General features: G+C 39.4%; 1 protein-coding gene across 1 annotated transcript in view; it reads right to left on the bottom strand.

The window, feature by feature from the left end:
- Positions 1 to 17,301, bottom strand: part of LOC103602500 (CLIP-associating protein 1-like) — a gene marked incomplete at its 3' end in the record, with an annotated part of 123,122 nt that overhangs the window by 87,097 nt on the left and 18,724 nt on the right. Inside the window, exon 2 of the mRNA XM_008586912.1 lies at positions 3,561 to 4,040. Coding sequence (XP_008585134.1) covers positions 3,561 to 3,755 — 195 coding nt within the window. The remainder of the gene's footprint in view (positions 1 to 3,560; positions 4,041 to 17,301) is intronic.

Genomic DNA, 17,301 nt, shown 5'->3' with positions numbered 1-17,301 from the left:
TTAGGATACCATTATCTATCCTGCAGGGGTGTTATACAGACTAACTGGGGTAAGACAGATAAAATGCCTGACACAAAATAAGCAAGTAATAAATGGTAGCTATTAAAATGCAATTAATACCACCTACAAATTTGTCTATCACATTAAGAAATACTCAAATGTAAAGTTATTCAAGCACTAGACAAATATTTTAAAAAATAAGACACTGTGCTGGCATTCATCTGCCTTCCCTGCTAAGAAAAGGAATAACAACAAATACTACTGTTTGAGAAGGCTAAAATTACTTCCCCCTTCTCCTCTTACTTTTTAGCCCTTAATTTAAAAAAATATAAAAAATTTCAAGAAGCAAAGCTTCAAAGTTTACTGTAATAAAAAGCTAATCCCTTCAATTCATATTATATAAAAAAGGTCAAATAAAGCCTAAAATGTACCTCAGGCTCTGAATGAGAAATCTTGATCTAGGATTAAGAAGAAAAGGGGATGGGGGGCCTAAAAGATAAGTTTTCAGATTTCAGTAAATTAACCAGCAACACTTGTTCCTGAGTTTGCTCATGTAACCAGTGTTTGTCAAGCACTTATTATGTTCCAGGCTCTTGGCTCCAGCTATGAACAAGGCAGGCTGTCACCACAGAGAGCTTACAAATGAGGGAGCTGCTGCTCAGCACTGTGTAAGATCAGAACCACAATACATGGCCCTTACTGCAAAACCATCTGTATTAAGTCATATGTTAGAGCTTGAGGGCTCCCAAGCAATTATCTAGTCTAACATCTGCATTGCACAAACAGGTTAACTGAATTGTCCATGGTTACAAAGAAGTTGGTAGTAAACCCCATGATATGGATTGAATTGTGTACCCCAAGTTTTATGTATTAGATGCTTGATCCCTACTGTGAATGTTAAGAGAGTGGAAAATCCTACTATGATAATTGAAAGGTTGGGCTTTCCTTGAAGAGGGGATTAGATTTTGAGGACCATGCCCTAATGAATGGATGAATAAATGGTGGTCATGGGCATGGTTCTGAGGGCTTTAAAAGGAGAACAAGAGAGTCTCTCGTTCTGCTTCCACCATCTTGCAATGAGATACTCTGTGTTGCTGTTGCACCACCAAGGCCTTCACCAGCTGTGGTCCCTACACTTTGGATTTCCCAGCCTCCGAAACTGTAGGCAATAAATTTTGTTTCCTTACAAATCCCCCAGTTCCAGGTATTCTGTTATAAGCAACAGAAATGGACGAATATACTCATTCTGTCTTCCTGACTTTCCTTTACATCAAGATGTCTTTACTTAAGAATTACTTCACAAAGTGTCAAGTCTTAATCTCTCACTCCTTTGTGACTCTGCAAATGTTATTCTGGACAAACTACCCAATCTTCAAAATTCTGAAATCCTGGGCCGGCCCGGTGGCGCACTGGAGAGTGCGCCGCTTGGGAGTGCGGTGGCACTCCCACTGAGGGTTCGGATCCCATGTGGAGACTGGTTCCCGCCCACTGGCTGAGCGCGGTGCGTGCGCAACACCGAGGGTTGTGATCCCGTTGCCGGTCCCCGGTACGGGCGCAACACCGAGGGTTGCGATCCCGTTACCGGTCAGTAAAAAAGACAAAAAGACACACAAAAAAAAAAAAAAATTCTGAAATCCTCTAGGAAGTGTTACTACTTTCTTCTTCTGTCTTCCCACAGAATTCTGTGTATTTCTACTATTGCACACACTATACTGTATTGTAACCATTTATTTATCAATCCCACCCCTTCCCCCAGACTATGAGCTCCTTGAAGACATGAACCATGTGTTGATAACAATAGCTAATGTCTGCATGCTTACTATGTGGCAGATGTGTGATAACTTTATATGCATTCTCTTAATGATCATAACTTGATTATCCTGACATTACAGATGGGGAAACTGAGGCTTCAAGAGGTTACAAAAATTCATGCAGTATAACAGACTATACAGATTACTAACTTAACATCCATGTTACCCCAGACCAATCACCAACCTCCTCCTTCATAACAGGAGTCTGATACTGTTCAAGTATCCTCCCTCCTTCACATGGCCACATCCTTCACTCAGGGGAAGCTAGAACCCTACCTAAGACCAGTAGGCTAAGCATGACAGCTGAAAACAATCATGGATATCCATTCCACTTTCCAGAGGTGCTGGGGTGGGCATGCAAAGCCATTCTGGCCAATGTGGTATATGAAAAGTTTTCTGGGGAGCTTCTGAGAAAGATTTGCTCCCAAGTGAAAGACACAAGAAGACATGGTCCTTTCCTGGACTTAACTACTACTGGACTTATTTGAGATAGTAAACTTCCTTAGAGTAACTTTAAGTCAATTGAGTCAGTTTTTGGTTATTCTCAGCCAGAAGCATCCAATATGCACACAGAAAAAGTGGTGAAGTTGTGATGCAAACAGACAAGGTCACTTCACAGTCCTCAAAAAGGCAATGTCTAGACTCTCCATCACCTCTTATCTCTTTAACACTCCCGCCATCCAGCACCAACCCAAAGCACATAAGAAGCAAATGTTACCTTCAGCTAAATGAACAGATGAATGAAAGAGAAGTTTAGCTCAGCTTTCAAAGACAGATAGGATCGATTTTATATCCAGTTGTAAGTGAAATATTAGGGCCCTAGATAACACCCTTAATGAGTGTAAAGCCCGATCATTCTTAGAGGAGACTGAGGTTTAATGTATTTAGAAAAGAGTTTATACTAGAGCAAACAAAGGAATCTCGTAGGCACTAGTTTCCAAGTTCGAACCAATCTCAGAAGACTGAGTCAATGAAAAAAACACAAAAGATTCTGTGTTGGTAAGCCTATCAGCAGTCATGCAAACTTCCCACCCTTTCTTCCATCTTAACTTTGATCCAAAGAGCCCACCCTCTTGGCAAACTAAAAGGTGGGGGCGATTGGTTTATTAAAAGGTCAACCTTCACAACTCATTTGGGCCTTGGGACCCCACCCCTGCCCCAACCCCAACCCTCTACTCCCAGCCAAGAGCACATGAAGAACCTTGAACTTAGAACCTGAAGGATATCCTCTAGGCCACTACACATCAGCCACAGTAGAATCCTTGACAACCCATACTATTTCTGGCCAGGTACATGGGCTGACTTCAAAACAGTGACCTGAAGGTAAAATGCTCTACATCCCACTACCAATTTGATCCCACTGAGGAAATCAGTGAAGACATTTGTTATTTATAAAGGGTCACTCACCAAGGTCTCATGACCTATTCCCTGCAAAACACAATATACACTTTAATTTCAAGGCTGCAAATGCTTGTAAACTTCCCAACACAAAAGCCTCCCCTTATCTGCTCACTTGACTTTCTCTCTGAGTGGATAAGGATAAGGGTTTTTTTTTTTTTCCTCCAACAAAACTAAAGAAAACTCTACGTGTTCTGGAATGAAATATCCAAAAGACACAACCTGAACAAGTGTCATATCGGAAGCCAAGGACTCATGCTGATTGTTCACAAAGGATTTTTTTAAGCACGAATTTTGATCCACCAAGGCAGCCCAGCCACCTACAAAAGTGCCTTCTAAAGCACAGCTTACCTTGTAATTGCTGGAGTTCACCCAAGAGGTAGCGAGTCCATCCACAAGTTTATCTAACATGGTCTGGTCATGTTCAAGGTCAGCAGACTTCTGTTTGTCTGAGAAATAGTCTATAAGTTCTTGGCCAACCTGCAGTCGTTTCCCCACATCCTTCTGCAACACCTGTGCCAGGCAGGACTCCATGCGAGGCTCCATGGTGGAATTCAAATACAGATGCAGCAAAAGCTAGAGGGCAGTCAGGATGACTCCCTCCCAGTAGACGTATCTGGGAGGTTGCCTCTTTGTTCGCTGAAGGTTACTCAGAGCCTGTGTTTCAAAGATGCAATCCGGGGAATGGCAACAATGCACCATGTGTGTCTAAAGAGCAGCTGGTAGGATATTAAAAGTCCAATTTAAATAACTAGTAGGAGATAAAGGAGTGAGTGACAGAGTGATGTTCTACTATTGGGTCTGAAATACTTCATAATTCAGCAGTCCATTCTGAAAAGTAAGAGAAGAGAACAACAAATCAGCACAGATAACATAACACTCAAATGTTATGAAACATTAAATCAAAGACAAAGCAATTCATGCTGCAGAATTGTTTATAATCACAAGTGGAGTGAGAAGCATGAATGCTTGGCAACCATATCGGAATAACATAATTATTATTTTTATCAGGAAGAACATCAAATCACCAAAAAAGAGCCAATGAGCTACACGGTGGGTTGATGTTTTTCACAATCTCCCAGCTTGTAAATGCACCAGTCAGGAATGCAATCCTCTGCTTTAGCTAGCATATTTATTTGTAGCTTAAATTTTGCTTCCCACCAAAAATCTAACACTATTCTATGTCTGAATCACTGTAGGAACTGCAGCTTATTGCCTTACTCTGTCTTCTTTAAAAAACCAAGTACTAGAAATGGGGCAGGCTCCCTAGAAACACCACTGACCAAAGTGGCCAGCTTGGTCACATTAACCAAAGTCAAAAGCATCGCACTTCTCGCTCAATAGCTTTACAATGGGGTGAGTAGTAGCCCTTGCCTCCTCCTCCCCTGAACAAAGAAAAGGGAGAGACAAAAGGAGAAAGGAAACAGGTTCACATTCTGATCAATTATTGACACAGTATTTTCGGCTGAAAATAGCACCATTTGGGCCTGGTGTTCTGTTATAAAATCAGATCTCAAAATCCTGTTTGGGTAGGGCAAAACGATATGGGAAAAGTACCAAAAAACTGTACAAGCTGTCTAGTTAATCTATAGCTGCTGGGGCAACTGTGCGCATTTATTTCCAACTTCACCTTCTTCTCTCTTAAAACCATTACTCAATTCCTTTCATTTTCAAGTAAGAAGAACAATAGGAAACATATCTTCAATATACAGCACCTCCCTGATAAATACAAGTATTCTTCATCATTAAATCCCAACTTTCAGGGGTTCCGGTGGGTGAAACAGTCTTATAAGTCAAGTAAAATTAAACTTCTGTGTAGGGGAATTCTTCTAGTCTGAACACAGCCACTTTCTCCCTTTCTAATACCATTTTATCCCCATCCCTATTCTCAAAATAAAAAGATGCTCCTTCCAAGTTACAGAAGCATAGACTTTTAATACCAATAGGATTCACATAAGTCAAGTCATCAATGAGGAAAACCCTCCTTCAAAGCCCTGGCATACGACTACCTATCTTCTACTTTTCTGCTTAGTCTAACGATGAGGGGAGAGGGGGGAGATGGCACTCAACAAGACTTACTATCTCACAGAGTAATCCTTCCTTAAAATGAGGAGATGCCTGCTTTCCATTCATTTCCATCTGGAACTAGTTCCTCCTTCACAGAAAAGATCTTCAAATACATAAAAGCAGCTATTACTCGTCATTCCAATTTTTATTTATTTTTTTAAATCTCCAGTTCTTTCATCAGCTCTTGTATTGGACTAAAGAAGGTATCAGTGATACAGGAAAACTATAGAAACCAATATAACATTTTATGGTGACAATATTAGCCCAAGAAGCAGATCAAACAAGTATCAGGCTTGTGGTAGATTAAAAATGGCCACAAATTCTTTGCTACTCCTCCCCAACCAAGGTGGAGTCTAAGTTCCTTCCAAAGTGACTCTGGGCTTGGCCCTGTGAATTGCTTTGGCCAGTGGGAAATCAGCAATTGCAAATGCAGAGACTTGATATGCAAGCACTGGAGCATGTCTTTTGGAATGCTGCCCTGGGACTGCCATGCTGTAAGGAAGCTGGTCTACTGGAACATGAGAGACCACGTGGAGGAGAACCAACACTCCAACCAACGGCCAGCAGCAACCACCAGACATGAGTGAGGCCATCGGGACCATCTACCCATTCTAGTTATCATCTGACCACAGCTATGCAAATAAATCTAAGGAAACAAATAGAAAAACCATGCTGTCAAACCACAGAATTATGAGAAAAAACATTTCACTGTTGTTTTAAGCCACTAAGTTTGTGGTGGTTTGTTACACAGCAATAAATAACTGACATACTCCTTCTTCCCCTAAACAGCTCTCTTCCACCCTCAATTAAAAGAATCTCATATCCTTTACTCCTTCCAGGGGCTTAAGATCAACAGACACTAATTAATAATAATGATAATAACATCATTGTTTAGCATCTATACAAGGTGTCAGGTTCTATGCCAGGTGATGTACATACACAGTCATGTGCTGCTTAATGACAGAGATACAATCTAAGAAATGCCTTGTTAGGTGATTTTGTTACTGTGGGAATATCACAGAGTGTACTTACACAAACCTAGATGGTATAGCCTACTACACACCTAGGCTATATGATACAGCCATTACAATCTTAAGGGACCCACCATTGTATATATGTTCTTTCGTTGACAGAAATGTCATTATGTAGCACATGGCTATAATTCTTCAACCTCTAATTCTTCAACCAACTCTTTAAAGTAGGTATTAACATCTGTATTTTATAGATGAAGAAACTGAGGTAAAGTAAAGCTAAGTAATTTTCCAAAGTTGTGTGGCCACTGAGTTTCCTTTCCCCACTTTCAAATCCCTACTTATTATTAGAAGTCTGGCCTAGTTCTGTTTTGACTTAAGGAAAGGAGGTCAGGTCTCATGCTTAGCTAGGAAGCACCAGGCAAGAGCGCAAAGTCTCCATTCCTTAAGCAGACACTGGGAAAGATCCCATCCGTTCTAGTCTCTCTACTGTGATTTTTAAAATACATATTGTAAGAAAACCTCCCCCCTCAGTTAGAATCATGAGATTTCTAACAAATAAGTATATCGTTTTCCAAAGTAATATGCAATACAGGCTTAGCACAATCAAAAGTAGGTCACAAACTCATATGAACAAAACCCAAAGAATGAAAGAGACTGGAAGCCCCTAGGCATTAAGCTGACTGGGTTCTCTCTTTTCTGTTTTTCTTCTTAACAAATAAAAATAAAAATAAGTAACTGACCATTCTCTCTTACACTTATTCTTATTAGACTAATTTTTAGTAACCTTTTCCCCATGCGTTTGAGTGTTTTCTCCATCTCTGCTTTCAAAGGTATTTAGGGAATATTAATCACATGGTTCCAAATTCACAAGGTGTAAAAGTGCAAGACCTCCCCCCGAACTCCTGTCCCCCAGCCACCCAGTATCCCTCCCTAAAAGCAAATAATGTCACTAGTTTCCTGTGTATTCTTTAGAAATATTTTTAGCTACCCAAGCAAATAAATTTATGTATTCTCCTATCTATATCCCCTAGGAAGAGTTTCTAAGCATTTACAATTAAATCATAAAAAGAGAAATTTTTTAAAAAGACAAAATTTCATATAGCAATACTTTTTAAAAAACCATATATTTAAAAATGCAGAAAACTTAGAAAATAAACAAACTAGAAAAAGAAAAGGAAAAAGATTTAAAGGCATTGGAAGAGGAGTTGGAGTTGAAGGAAAATAAAGAGGAGGGATATCTATGAAATAGGTAGACATCATCATTATCATTTTGAACATAAGGAAATGAAGCTCAGAAAGGTTTTAACTAACTTTAAGAAACAAAAACAAAAAAATAACCTGCCCAAGGTTTTAAAGCTAGTAACTGTCGGGTAGTAACTCAAAACCAGATCTGCCTGGCCCCAAAGTTTGTGTTCTTTCCATTATACTAGGAGGAGGAAAAAGTAAAATTCTCTTCCTTCTACCCACATCCTGACCAGACTTCTCCACTGAGGAAGAGTAAAACAAGGAAACTGAGGTCTGAAGTTAACCCACAACCAGTAGTCACAGAGGTTACCTATAGCCAAGCTAAACAAAACCAGAACAACGAAGTGCGAGACATAATGGAAGGCACCGGATAGGAGAATGAACAGGACTCAGCCTCTACCCTTAATGAGATAGGGACGAGTGCAGTGCCTGTTTACAATCCCGGTCGTCAGTTCTGCAATCAGTATTCAGGAAAGTGGCATTACACAGAAAAGGATTACCTTACATCAGTGTTGACATCGGAAATTGCTCAGAATGTAGCATTATTTCTAAGTCGGAAAAAAAGTCCAACTTTCACACATTTTCCAAAAGAACATGAGATACGTAAAAAAGATACAGAAGAAATGGTAGATGAGGACAGAACTATAAAGCACCTTTTTTTATTCTTTATCAGGATAAGTTTTTTCTTTTAGCTAGGTCTCTCTATGAAGGCTATAAAACATACTAAATGTCATTATTTCAATCACCTGAAAAAAGGGACACATTTCAGGTATTTCTGAAAAAATTCCCCAACTCTTCCCAAGCATAAGCCCAAGCCCAAGCCCAAACCCAAGCCTAACTGAAAGAGGCCTCTCCATTCCCCACCATCAACATTCTCTGTCCCCTCTACAGTAGTCAGGTTCCAACCATCTCAACCTTTCCATCTTGGTCTATAGGGGCAAAACAATAAAAGGTGAAGACAATGGTCCTACTCATTCTCCGTTATAGCACCCTGGAAAGTAGAAATTAACAGGGGAACCTTTACCAGAACAATGGCCCAACACTGCTGCAGGCCAACAGGAAGAAGGTTCAAAATTCCAGCTTCAACAAGAATGAAAAAACACACAATAAGAAAAGATGAATAAATGGTTGGGGTAAATATATTTTATCCCCTGTTTATCCATTACCAGTCTAATATCTCAATTACTTTTATTTACTCATCAACTTATCAAATATCACATCTCACTATAGAAGATACAAAAAAAATGGGGCCGGCCCGTGGCTCACTCGGGAGAGTGCGGTGCTGATAACACCAAGGCCACGGGTTCGGATCCCATATAGGGATGGCCGGTTTGCTCACTGGGTGAGCGTGGTGCTGACAACACCAAGTCAAGGGTTAAGATCCCCTTACCGGTCATCTTTTTTTTTTAAAAAAAAAGAAGATACAAAGAAAATAATTAGGCTATGACTCAACTTGAAAAAGTTTCCAACCTTTCATACTCACAAAAAGCTTATCAATGTAAGAATTAAACACAAACACAAGGTGCACAATTAGTAGATTTAAAAGGCAGAAAATACTGTACTTGTGAAATAAAGGGTATGAGTAAGTGCTATGAAAATTCAGAGAAGGGATGGATTGAGAAACTCCCAAATGACCAAGTTAAAACTATATAAACAAGATTCAGCTTGAGCTTTATCTTAAAATGTGGATAGGATATGTACCATTAGTTATGACACTTAATAGGGGAAAAAAGCATAGGCAAAATAAGGGGGGCGGAAACTTGTGCGAAGAAGTGTTGTAAGGCAGGCACAGTAAGATATCTATGAAATAGGTAGACATCATCATTATCATTTTGAACATAAGGAAATGAAGCTCAGAAAGGTTTTAACTAACTTTAAGAAACAAAAACAAAAAAATAACCTGCCCAAGGTTTTAAAGCTAGTAACTGTCGGGTAGTAACTCAAAACCAGATCTGCCTGGCCCCAAAGTTTGTGTTCTTTCCATTATACTACAGCCTTGCTGGAAGTCTGAACCATGAGCACTTACTAATTGAAACATGAAAATATTAAATAGCTATAGCATGTGGGGCATAAGAAGCAGAGAATTAAGAAACATGAAGTCAAATAATAAAGTGCCCAGGAAGCTTTAATAAAACAATATTGCATCTCAAAGTATCAAGAAGTACAATTTAAATTACCAGCACCAGTTATTGAATCACATTGAAAACCTTCCTGGAAAATATGTAGAAGGAGAGTATGATACTTTAAAAGCCAACTCTGGAAGCCAGAATTTAGCAGAATATACCCACACTAAGTCAAAAGCAGCAGGTCTCTATCAATAAGACAACCTTTTTGCATTGGGATGATTTTCTTAACAATTACAATATGATCTGAAATAGAGAAAGACACTGACATGCCCTTCCAGCAATAAGTCCCTTTTCTTACTCGTAACTGTTCTTCTGTTCTTTCTCTTTCTTCTCCCTCCCATAGACCCAGTCATTTTGAGGCTCACTCACTCAGTGAACAAGCATTTACTCTGTGCCTTTGGTGTGACAGGTACTATGCTAACTACCAGAAATCACAGAAACTAAGACTTGGTCAAGGCCTTCAAGGAGGTCACTGCCTGGAAGAAGAAAGAGACAAATGCAAACAGTTGCACAGAATGGAGACATGTCCTAAACCAGAGGTTTGTAAAAGGTACGGTAGGCGGCAGAGGAAGGAAGATAAAATGCCTGAGAGAATCCAGCAGTGCTTCAACTGGGAACTGCAAGGACGGGTCCTGTGCCTAACATCACACAGCTGCAGCACCAGCTCTCCCAGCCCCTGCTTTCACTTGTCAGCCTGCAGGTCCCTCTTCCTCATCCACTGCAGACTCTCACTCCAGCCTCCCTGGCTCCCTCCCTGTCTCCCCTCATTTTCCTTAGTGGCTTCAACACCCATGTGCATGACAACACCTCCTTCTTTCTGCATCCTTAGCCCTTTAAGCTTCCAGTGTCTGCTCTCCATCATCAGCAGTCTCTCTCCTGGCTCATTCTCAGCAGCTTGTAAATGTCCTCTAAATCACCCATCTTACAAAGACCCTCTCTTGAGCTCACATGCCGTTCATCAATGACACCATTAACAGAGAAGCTTCTTCAAGCATTGTCTACACCAGTCAGCTCCCCCGATGAACTTCCTGTTCATCCACAGACGCACTGATCCAACTCCCCCCGCCCGCTCCATGAGAGCTGCTGTCGTCAGGATCACCAGTGACTGCCATGTTGGCAAATCCAAGGAAGACTTTTCCGTACTTAACTAACTCCATGTCTCAGCAGCATTCCAAAGTTGAGCACCCTTTCTTCTTGAAAAATTCCCCATTTCTGCGAAAGCAAATGATCATGCCTTTCTGTACTTCTCTGGCTGCCCCTACTCAAGTATCTTCAGCCTTCTCTACCTAACTTCCAGAGCTCTAACTGTTGGAGGGCTCAATCCAGTGCCGCGTCTTCTCACTTTGCTCACTCCAAAATGATTAGCGTCCATTCTCATAACTTTAAAAACTGCCTAAAAACTGACGGCACCCAAATTTGTATCTCCACACCAAATACTCCTGAGCTCCAGTCATATGCACTGGCCTCCTTTTGGTTGCAAACACTTTACCACTCCAGGGCTTCTGCTTGTGCTGTTCCTTCTGCCCAAAATACTCTCCTTTAACCGACTTTGACCTGGCTGTCTTTTTCTCATCTTTTGGGCTTCAGCTTAAATGTCATCATCTCAGAGAGACCTTGGAAGACCACACAAGGGGGATCCCTTGTCACTGAACCCTGTTCTCTTCCTTCAAAGCACTAAGGACAAGCTGCAATTCTATCATGTTTACCTATGTATTGTCTGATTTTCCCACAGGACTGTCAGCCTCAAGAAGGTGAGAATATTGTTTATTTTGTTCACCTAATGCCTATAACTGTGACTATTGCAGACACGGCACTCAAGAAATACTTGTCCAAAGAATGAAGTTTGTTTGAGCTGAAAATCCAAGACAGTCAGTCTTTGGCAGTCATGAGTTGATTTCCATTTCTTCTTAAGCAGTAGGGTAGAGAAGAAGCAGAAAACAATTCAGGTAAAAGGAATGTGCAAATACATATGGACAAAACACAAATACAAGAGAGTGTAGCCTGCTCAGAGGAAAACAACCAGTCTGGAAAGGCCAGAATATTGGTTCTCAACCTGTAAACACCGATGACCCCACCCCTGGGGTGAGAGGAAAGAGTTATTAAGGAGATGTCTGAAAATTACTCCATATACACACCAAACTATATCCATGAACTTAGAAAGCATTCATATTCATATTTTCAAGCTTATCTATATGCATTATGAATTTTTTAAATGCAAAGATAATGTAAAAGTCTTTCTAAGTTTTTATTTCTAGTTTGATATTTTTTCTCAATCAACAGATAATAGAAATTCTACTCATGTAGATGTGATACTAGACACTAAAAAGTCTGGAAATAATTCTTAAAAAGTCTAGAAATTACCAGTCAGACATAGAACATAAAGACTGCACAGAGACAAGGCCCAACAGTCAGTTTTTAGCACCAAAGGTCAACAATGCTTTGCCCTTGCAGAGAACTCTGTACAAGTCATCTTTGTATTGCAGAATCAGGAGATTGGGTGGGTAAACAATTATTTACCTTGAAAGGATTATTAAAACCTGGAATTAATCAAGTGATCACAAGAATATTCTGCAATAGGAAAAAAAACAGTTAAACTAACTCCCCCCTCTCTCACTCACTCAGTCCAGTGAGTACATAACTACAATGTAATCATGACAAAATACAACCATAATGTAAATGCCCAAAATGAATAAAAGATTCAGGTTTGCCATACTACACTGAAAAAGCAGCTTATAAAAATAGAAAAAAATATCATTAACATTAATTTCTGGCTGATAAGATTACAAATTTATATTATTTTATTTATTGAGCCAAAATTGATTATACATATTTTGGGGGTTCAACATTGAGATATGTTGTTCGAATCAATATTATTAGCATATATAGTTACAAATCGTAATTGTTCTTTATGCCCCTTGTCCAAACTCTCCCCACCCCCCTTTCCTTCCTCCTCCCCCACTAATTACCTTAGATTTCTTCTCTCCTACTGAAAGAATAATGGTTACTCTGTTGATTTGTTGCCTAGATGATCTTTCCAATGCTGAGAGGTGTGATCAGGTCCCCCAATATTATCATAGAGCAGATGCTTCTTCTGTCACTCTGAAATGGGCTTTGTGGAGAGAGACATCCTCTTCTTTTCTTTATCTCTGCTGGTGACTCTCCTTGTGTCAATGCACTCCAGTGGTTGGCAAACCGTCTGCGTGGTGGTTGTGATATCTAGCAGCTTTAGCAGCAGCCATGGTTATTGTGGTGGCTGTGGTGGGCCACATGGAGGTGATGTTTTTTGCATGCTCCTTGGCACTGGCACTGTGCCTGGTTGTAAGGTGTATGGTCCCCTTCTCCATGCCTCTGGTCCCCGGGTGGGACCCAAGGCACTGGCGCGGTGTGCCTGTTTGTGGGAGGGGGGTCTGGTCCCCTTCTCCATACCTTGTGTCTTCGGGCGGGCCGAGGCGCTGGCACGGTGTACATGGATGTGAGAGTGGGGTACAGTCTCCGCCTCTAAGCCTCCAGTTCCCAGGCAGGCCCCAAAGCGCTGGTGGTGTGCCTATGCCGGAACTAATTTTTTGTCCTCTGCTTACTTCTAAAATGGGGTAACTTCCTGTGGGAACCAGTACTTGAGCTGTGTGGTTGAGGTAAATTGCTGCTTTGCTGCTGTTTCCCTAGAGAAGGCTTTTTGTGCAGCTCAGATTTTAATGGTTGACTTTATAGGTACTTCTGGCTCTCCAGAGACCCGGTGGATCTGGGTTGTGTAGAAACTCTGATCTGGGCCTGAGTCTTTTCATCAAACTGCACCCCTTGTAATTCTTTATTCCTGACCAGTCTCTGAGTGGTCCTGCGCTGATTGGGAGGGAAGATCAGCTGTCCTTGCTGTGTCCCAGTGTTCTCCCGGTGGGCCCGTCTCCCCCACTGCCCATGCTCCAAACACTTCCCATGGGACGGGCCCTGTGCTGGTCCCTTGCGATGACTCACCGGCCTCTGAATGGCTCCTTCTTTTCAGTTGTTCTGGCTCCTCGCTCCTGCGTGGGTCCATGGGAACCCTATTAGTGGTCTTGCTGTCCTGGGGATCGCCAAGACCCTCTTCGAGAACCCTGCCGCCTCCAAGTAACTCCATCTGAAGCTCACAGCTGCGGCTTCTGCAGGCCTCTGTTCATGCACTCATCAGCTCGAGCCTTAAAGCAGCCACAGCGTGAAACACTCAAAGCAGTTTTTTCTTTCTCTCATCATGGTTTCTCCTGCCTTCATGAACTCCATAGGTCTCTCCTCCTCTTCCCCTGAGCTCCAGTGGCCCCAGCGTGGCTGATGTTACATTTTTATAGTTGTAAATTGGTTTATTTGTGGAAGAGAGTGATGCTGGGAACTGTCTATACTGCCATCTTGACCAGAACTCCCAAATTTCTTAATCTTTGTGCTTTCCTGTATTTTCTAAAATTTTTCTATAATAAACATATATTACTTTTATAATTACAAATAGAAAAGTGTATTCAAAAATCAGGCACTGTCATTTTATAATGGAGGGAAACCTGCTTTAAAATATTATGAAATATAATGAAGTAAACAAGAAGAAACTCTTAACTTCCTAAGATGGAGTTAGTGGATCATTTAATTCCACACAAAATATGTTGTGAAAAACTACAGGCTGGTTAGGACAAGTAAGTTCAAAAACAAACAGAAAAAGACAACTGAACATAACATTACATATGCTATCAGAAAATAACTGGGAAAAAATACTACATAGGTAGCAGATAAGATATTGTCTATGGTTAGTATTTGCCTTTACTACTATTTTAATGAAGTAATTTTAAAAAATCTTTTTAGATATTTAAAATTTTGTTTTCTCTAAATGTGAACTATAAAAGTAGAACACAGTTTTATGTTTTCTTATTCTGTGGCAGGTTTATAATACTGGATAGAAATTACTTCTTTTTCTACTCCTCAAAACTCCCTCAAAGATGAAACAAGATATACATGCATTGAGAACTGCTGAAGCTCGGTGATGGGTAGATGAGGATTTGTTATACTAGTCTCTTTACTTTCGTATGTATTAGAAATTGTCTTTAATTTTACAAAATAATTTTTAACTTATTCAAAAGAATTGTAAATTCTTATTTGTAACTTATTCAAAAGAAATGTCTATGTGAAAAAAGCGAAATAACTGCAATAAAATTTTAACTAATCAAATTAGGATGTAAAATTGTATTAAAATATATATATTACATAATACAGCCTATGTGTGAAAAACTTACAGAAAAAGACAAAAATAGACTATGTAAAATATTAAAGTGCAGCCTTTTAGTAACTGGTTTATAAGTACTTTTCCAACTTCTTAATAATTTCTTCTACTTTTCATATTTTCTAAAAAGTAAAAAGATAAATAATTTGAAAGTCTCAAAATAGAATATTTATTGAATAATGTCAATTTCATTCATCCAAGAAGAACTACAAGCAAAAACTAATTAAAACCAAAGACATCTCACTTTTTATACATTGCTGACTTTTCTTCTCCTAACACAAAATATTTATCAGCACCACACTCTAACCAACTGAGCTAACCAGCCAGTCCCCCCAGTGCAAAATATTTAAACATATGCACAAGGCTGAATCAACATCAGCATACCAAACTGTTACATTATCAAGGCAGTTACCTCAAATAAGAGAGAATAATAATAATATAGATAATAGCTTCCCAAAAAAGGGTCTTCCACAGAGACAAGAGACCTTGGCAGAGAACAAGCTTATTAGAGAGAAAAGCAGCATCACAGACAGGGTGTGGCCAACATGTTGGCTCATTTAGAAAGAAGAAATTGAAATTTCCACTCAATCTAGCAACACCCCCCCGCCAAAATACAAAACATTAAAAATTTTTTTAAAAAAAATCTAGCAACACTTTACTTCCATTGTGTTTTACAGAGTTTCACTGATAGCTTCATAGCCTTAGCCCAAGGAACACTAATGAAAAGCAGATCACTAAACCTGAACAACTTCTTACATGATTTCCTAGTAAGAGCTTTATCACATATCACATACCATTAAAATCACTCTTAAAGTGTACAATTGAGTGGTTTTTATTGTATTCACAAAGTTGTGCAACCATCAGCACTACCTAATTCCAGTACATTTTTATCATCTCAAAATGAAACCCCACATCCTTTAGCAGTCACTCCCAACCCCTCCTTCCCCAAGCCAATAATCTACTCAATGGACTTGTCTATTTTGGACATTTCATGTAAACAGAGTCATAAAATATGTGGCCTTTCATGTCTGATTTCTTTCTCTCAGCATACAGTTCTCACGGTTTATCCATGTTGTAGTATGTATCAGTACTTCACTCTTCTTGTGGCTAAATAATATTCCATTGTACAGATATACTAAATTTCATTTATACATTTATCCATTGATAGATACTTAGATTATTTCCATTTGGGGGCCTATTATGAATAATGCCACTATGAACATTACTGAACTCACCAACACTTGTTATTGTCTGTCTTTTTCATCACAGCAGTTCTAGTGGGTGTACGGTGGTATCTCTTTGTGGTTTTGATTTGCATTTCCTCAACAACTAAGGATGCTGAGCTTCTTTTTTGGATGTGTTGGCCATTTGGGCATCCTCTCTGGAGAATCATCTAATCAATCCTTTGTTCATTCTTTAATTGGGTTACATGTCATTTTATTTTTGACTGTAAAACTTTTTTATATATATTCTAGATAAGAGTCCTTAATCAGATATATGATTTGAAAATATTTTCTCTCATTCTTTGGGATGTCTTTTAATTTTCTTGATGGTATTATTTGAAACAAACTTTTTACTTTTGATGAAGATCACTTTATCATTTTTTAATTTTGTTGCTTGTGTTTTAGGTGTCATGCCTAAGAAACCACTTCCTATATTTACCACAATAAAAAGAAAAAAAGAAACTGCTGCCCAACCCAAGGGCATGAAGATTAACACCCATGTTTTCTTCTAAGAGTTTCATAGTTTTGAATCTTACACTTAGATCTATGATCAATTCTGAATTAATCAATTCTGAATTAATTTGTATATACGAGGGAGGTAGGGGTCCAAATTCATTCTTTCACATGTGCATATCCACCTGTCTTACCACCATTTGTTGAAAAGACTATTCTTTCGCCACTGAATTGTCCTTACACCCTCATTGAAAATCAATTGACCATAATGTAAGGATTTACTTCTGGACTCTCATTCTATTCCTCTGATCTATATGTCTATCCTTATGTCAGTACCAGACTGTCTCAAATACAGTAGCTTTATAGTAAAGTTATTAAAGGCCTCCAACTCTGTTCTTTTTCAAGATTGTTTTGGATATTCTGGATCCCTTGCATTTCCATATGAATTTTAAGATAAGGTTGTCAATTTCTGCAAAAAGGCAGCTGAGATTTTAATAGGAATTATGTTGAATCTGTAGACCAAATTGGGGGGTACTGCCATCTTAGCAATATTGTCTTCTAATCCATGAACATAGGCATCTTTCTATTTATTTAGATCTTTAATTTCTTTTTTTTTTTCGTTAAATTTTTATTTTGTCAATATACAATGTATATGATTATTATGGCCCATCACTGACACCTCCCTCCCTCCGCCCTCTCTCCCCCCCCCCCCCGGGGTTTTTTTTTTTTTTTTTTTGTGGGGGGTTTTTTTTTTTTTTTTTTTTTTTTCCCCCC

The sequence above is a fragment of the Galeopterus variegatus genome, unplaced genomic scaffold (genome assembly GCF_000696425.1).
Source record: "Galeopterus variegatus unplaced genomic scaffold, G_variegatus-3.0.2 Scaffold4173, whole genome shotgun sequence".
NCBI classification, from domain to species: Eukaryota; Metazoa; Chordata; class Mammalia; order Dermoptera; family Cynocephalidae; genus Galeopterus; species Galeopterus variegatus.
Note: the sequence above shows the minus strand (reverse complement) of the source record. Positions and strands in the feature narration are given on the sequence as shown.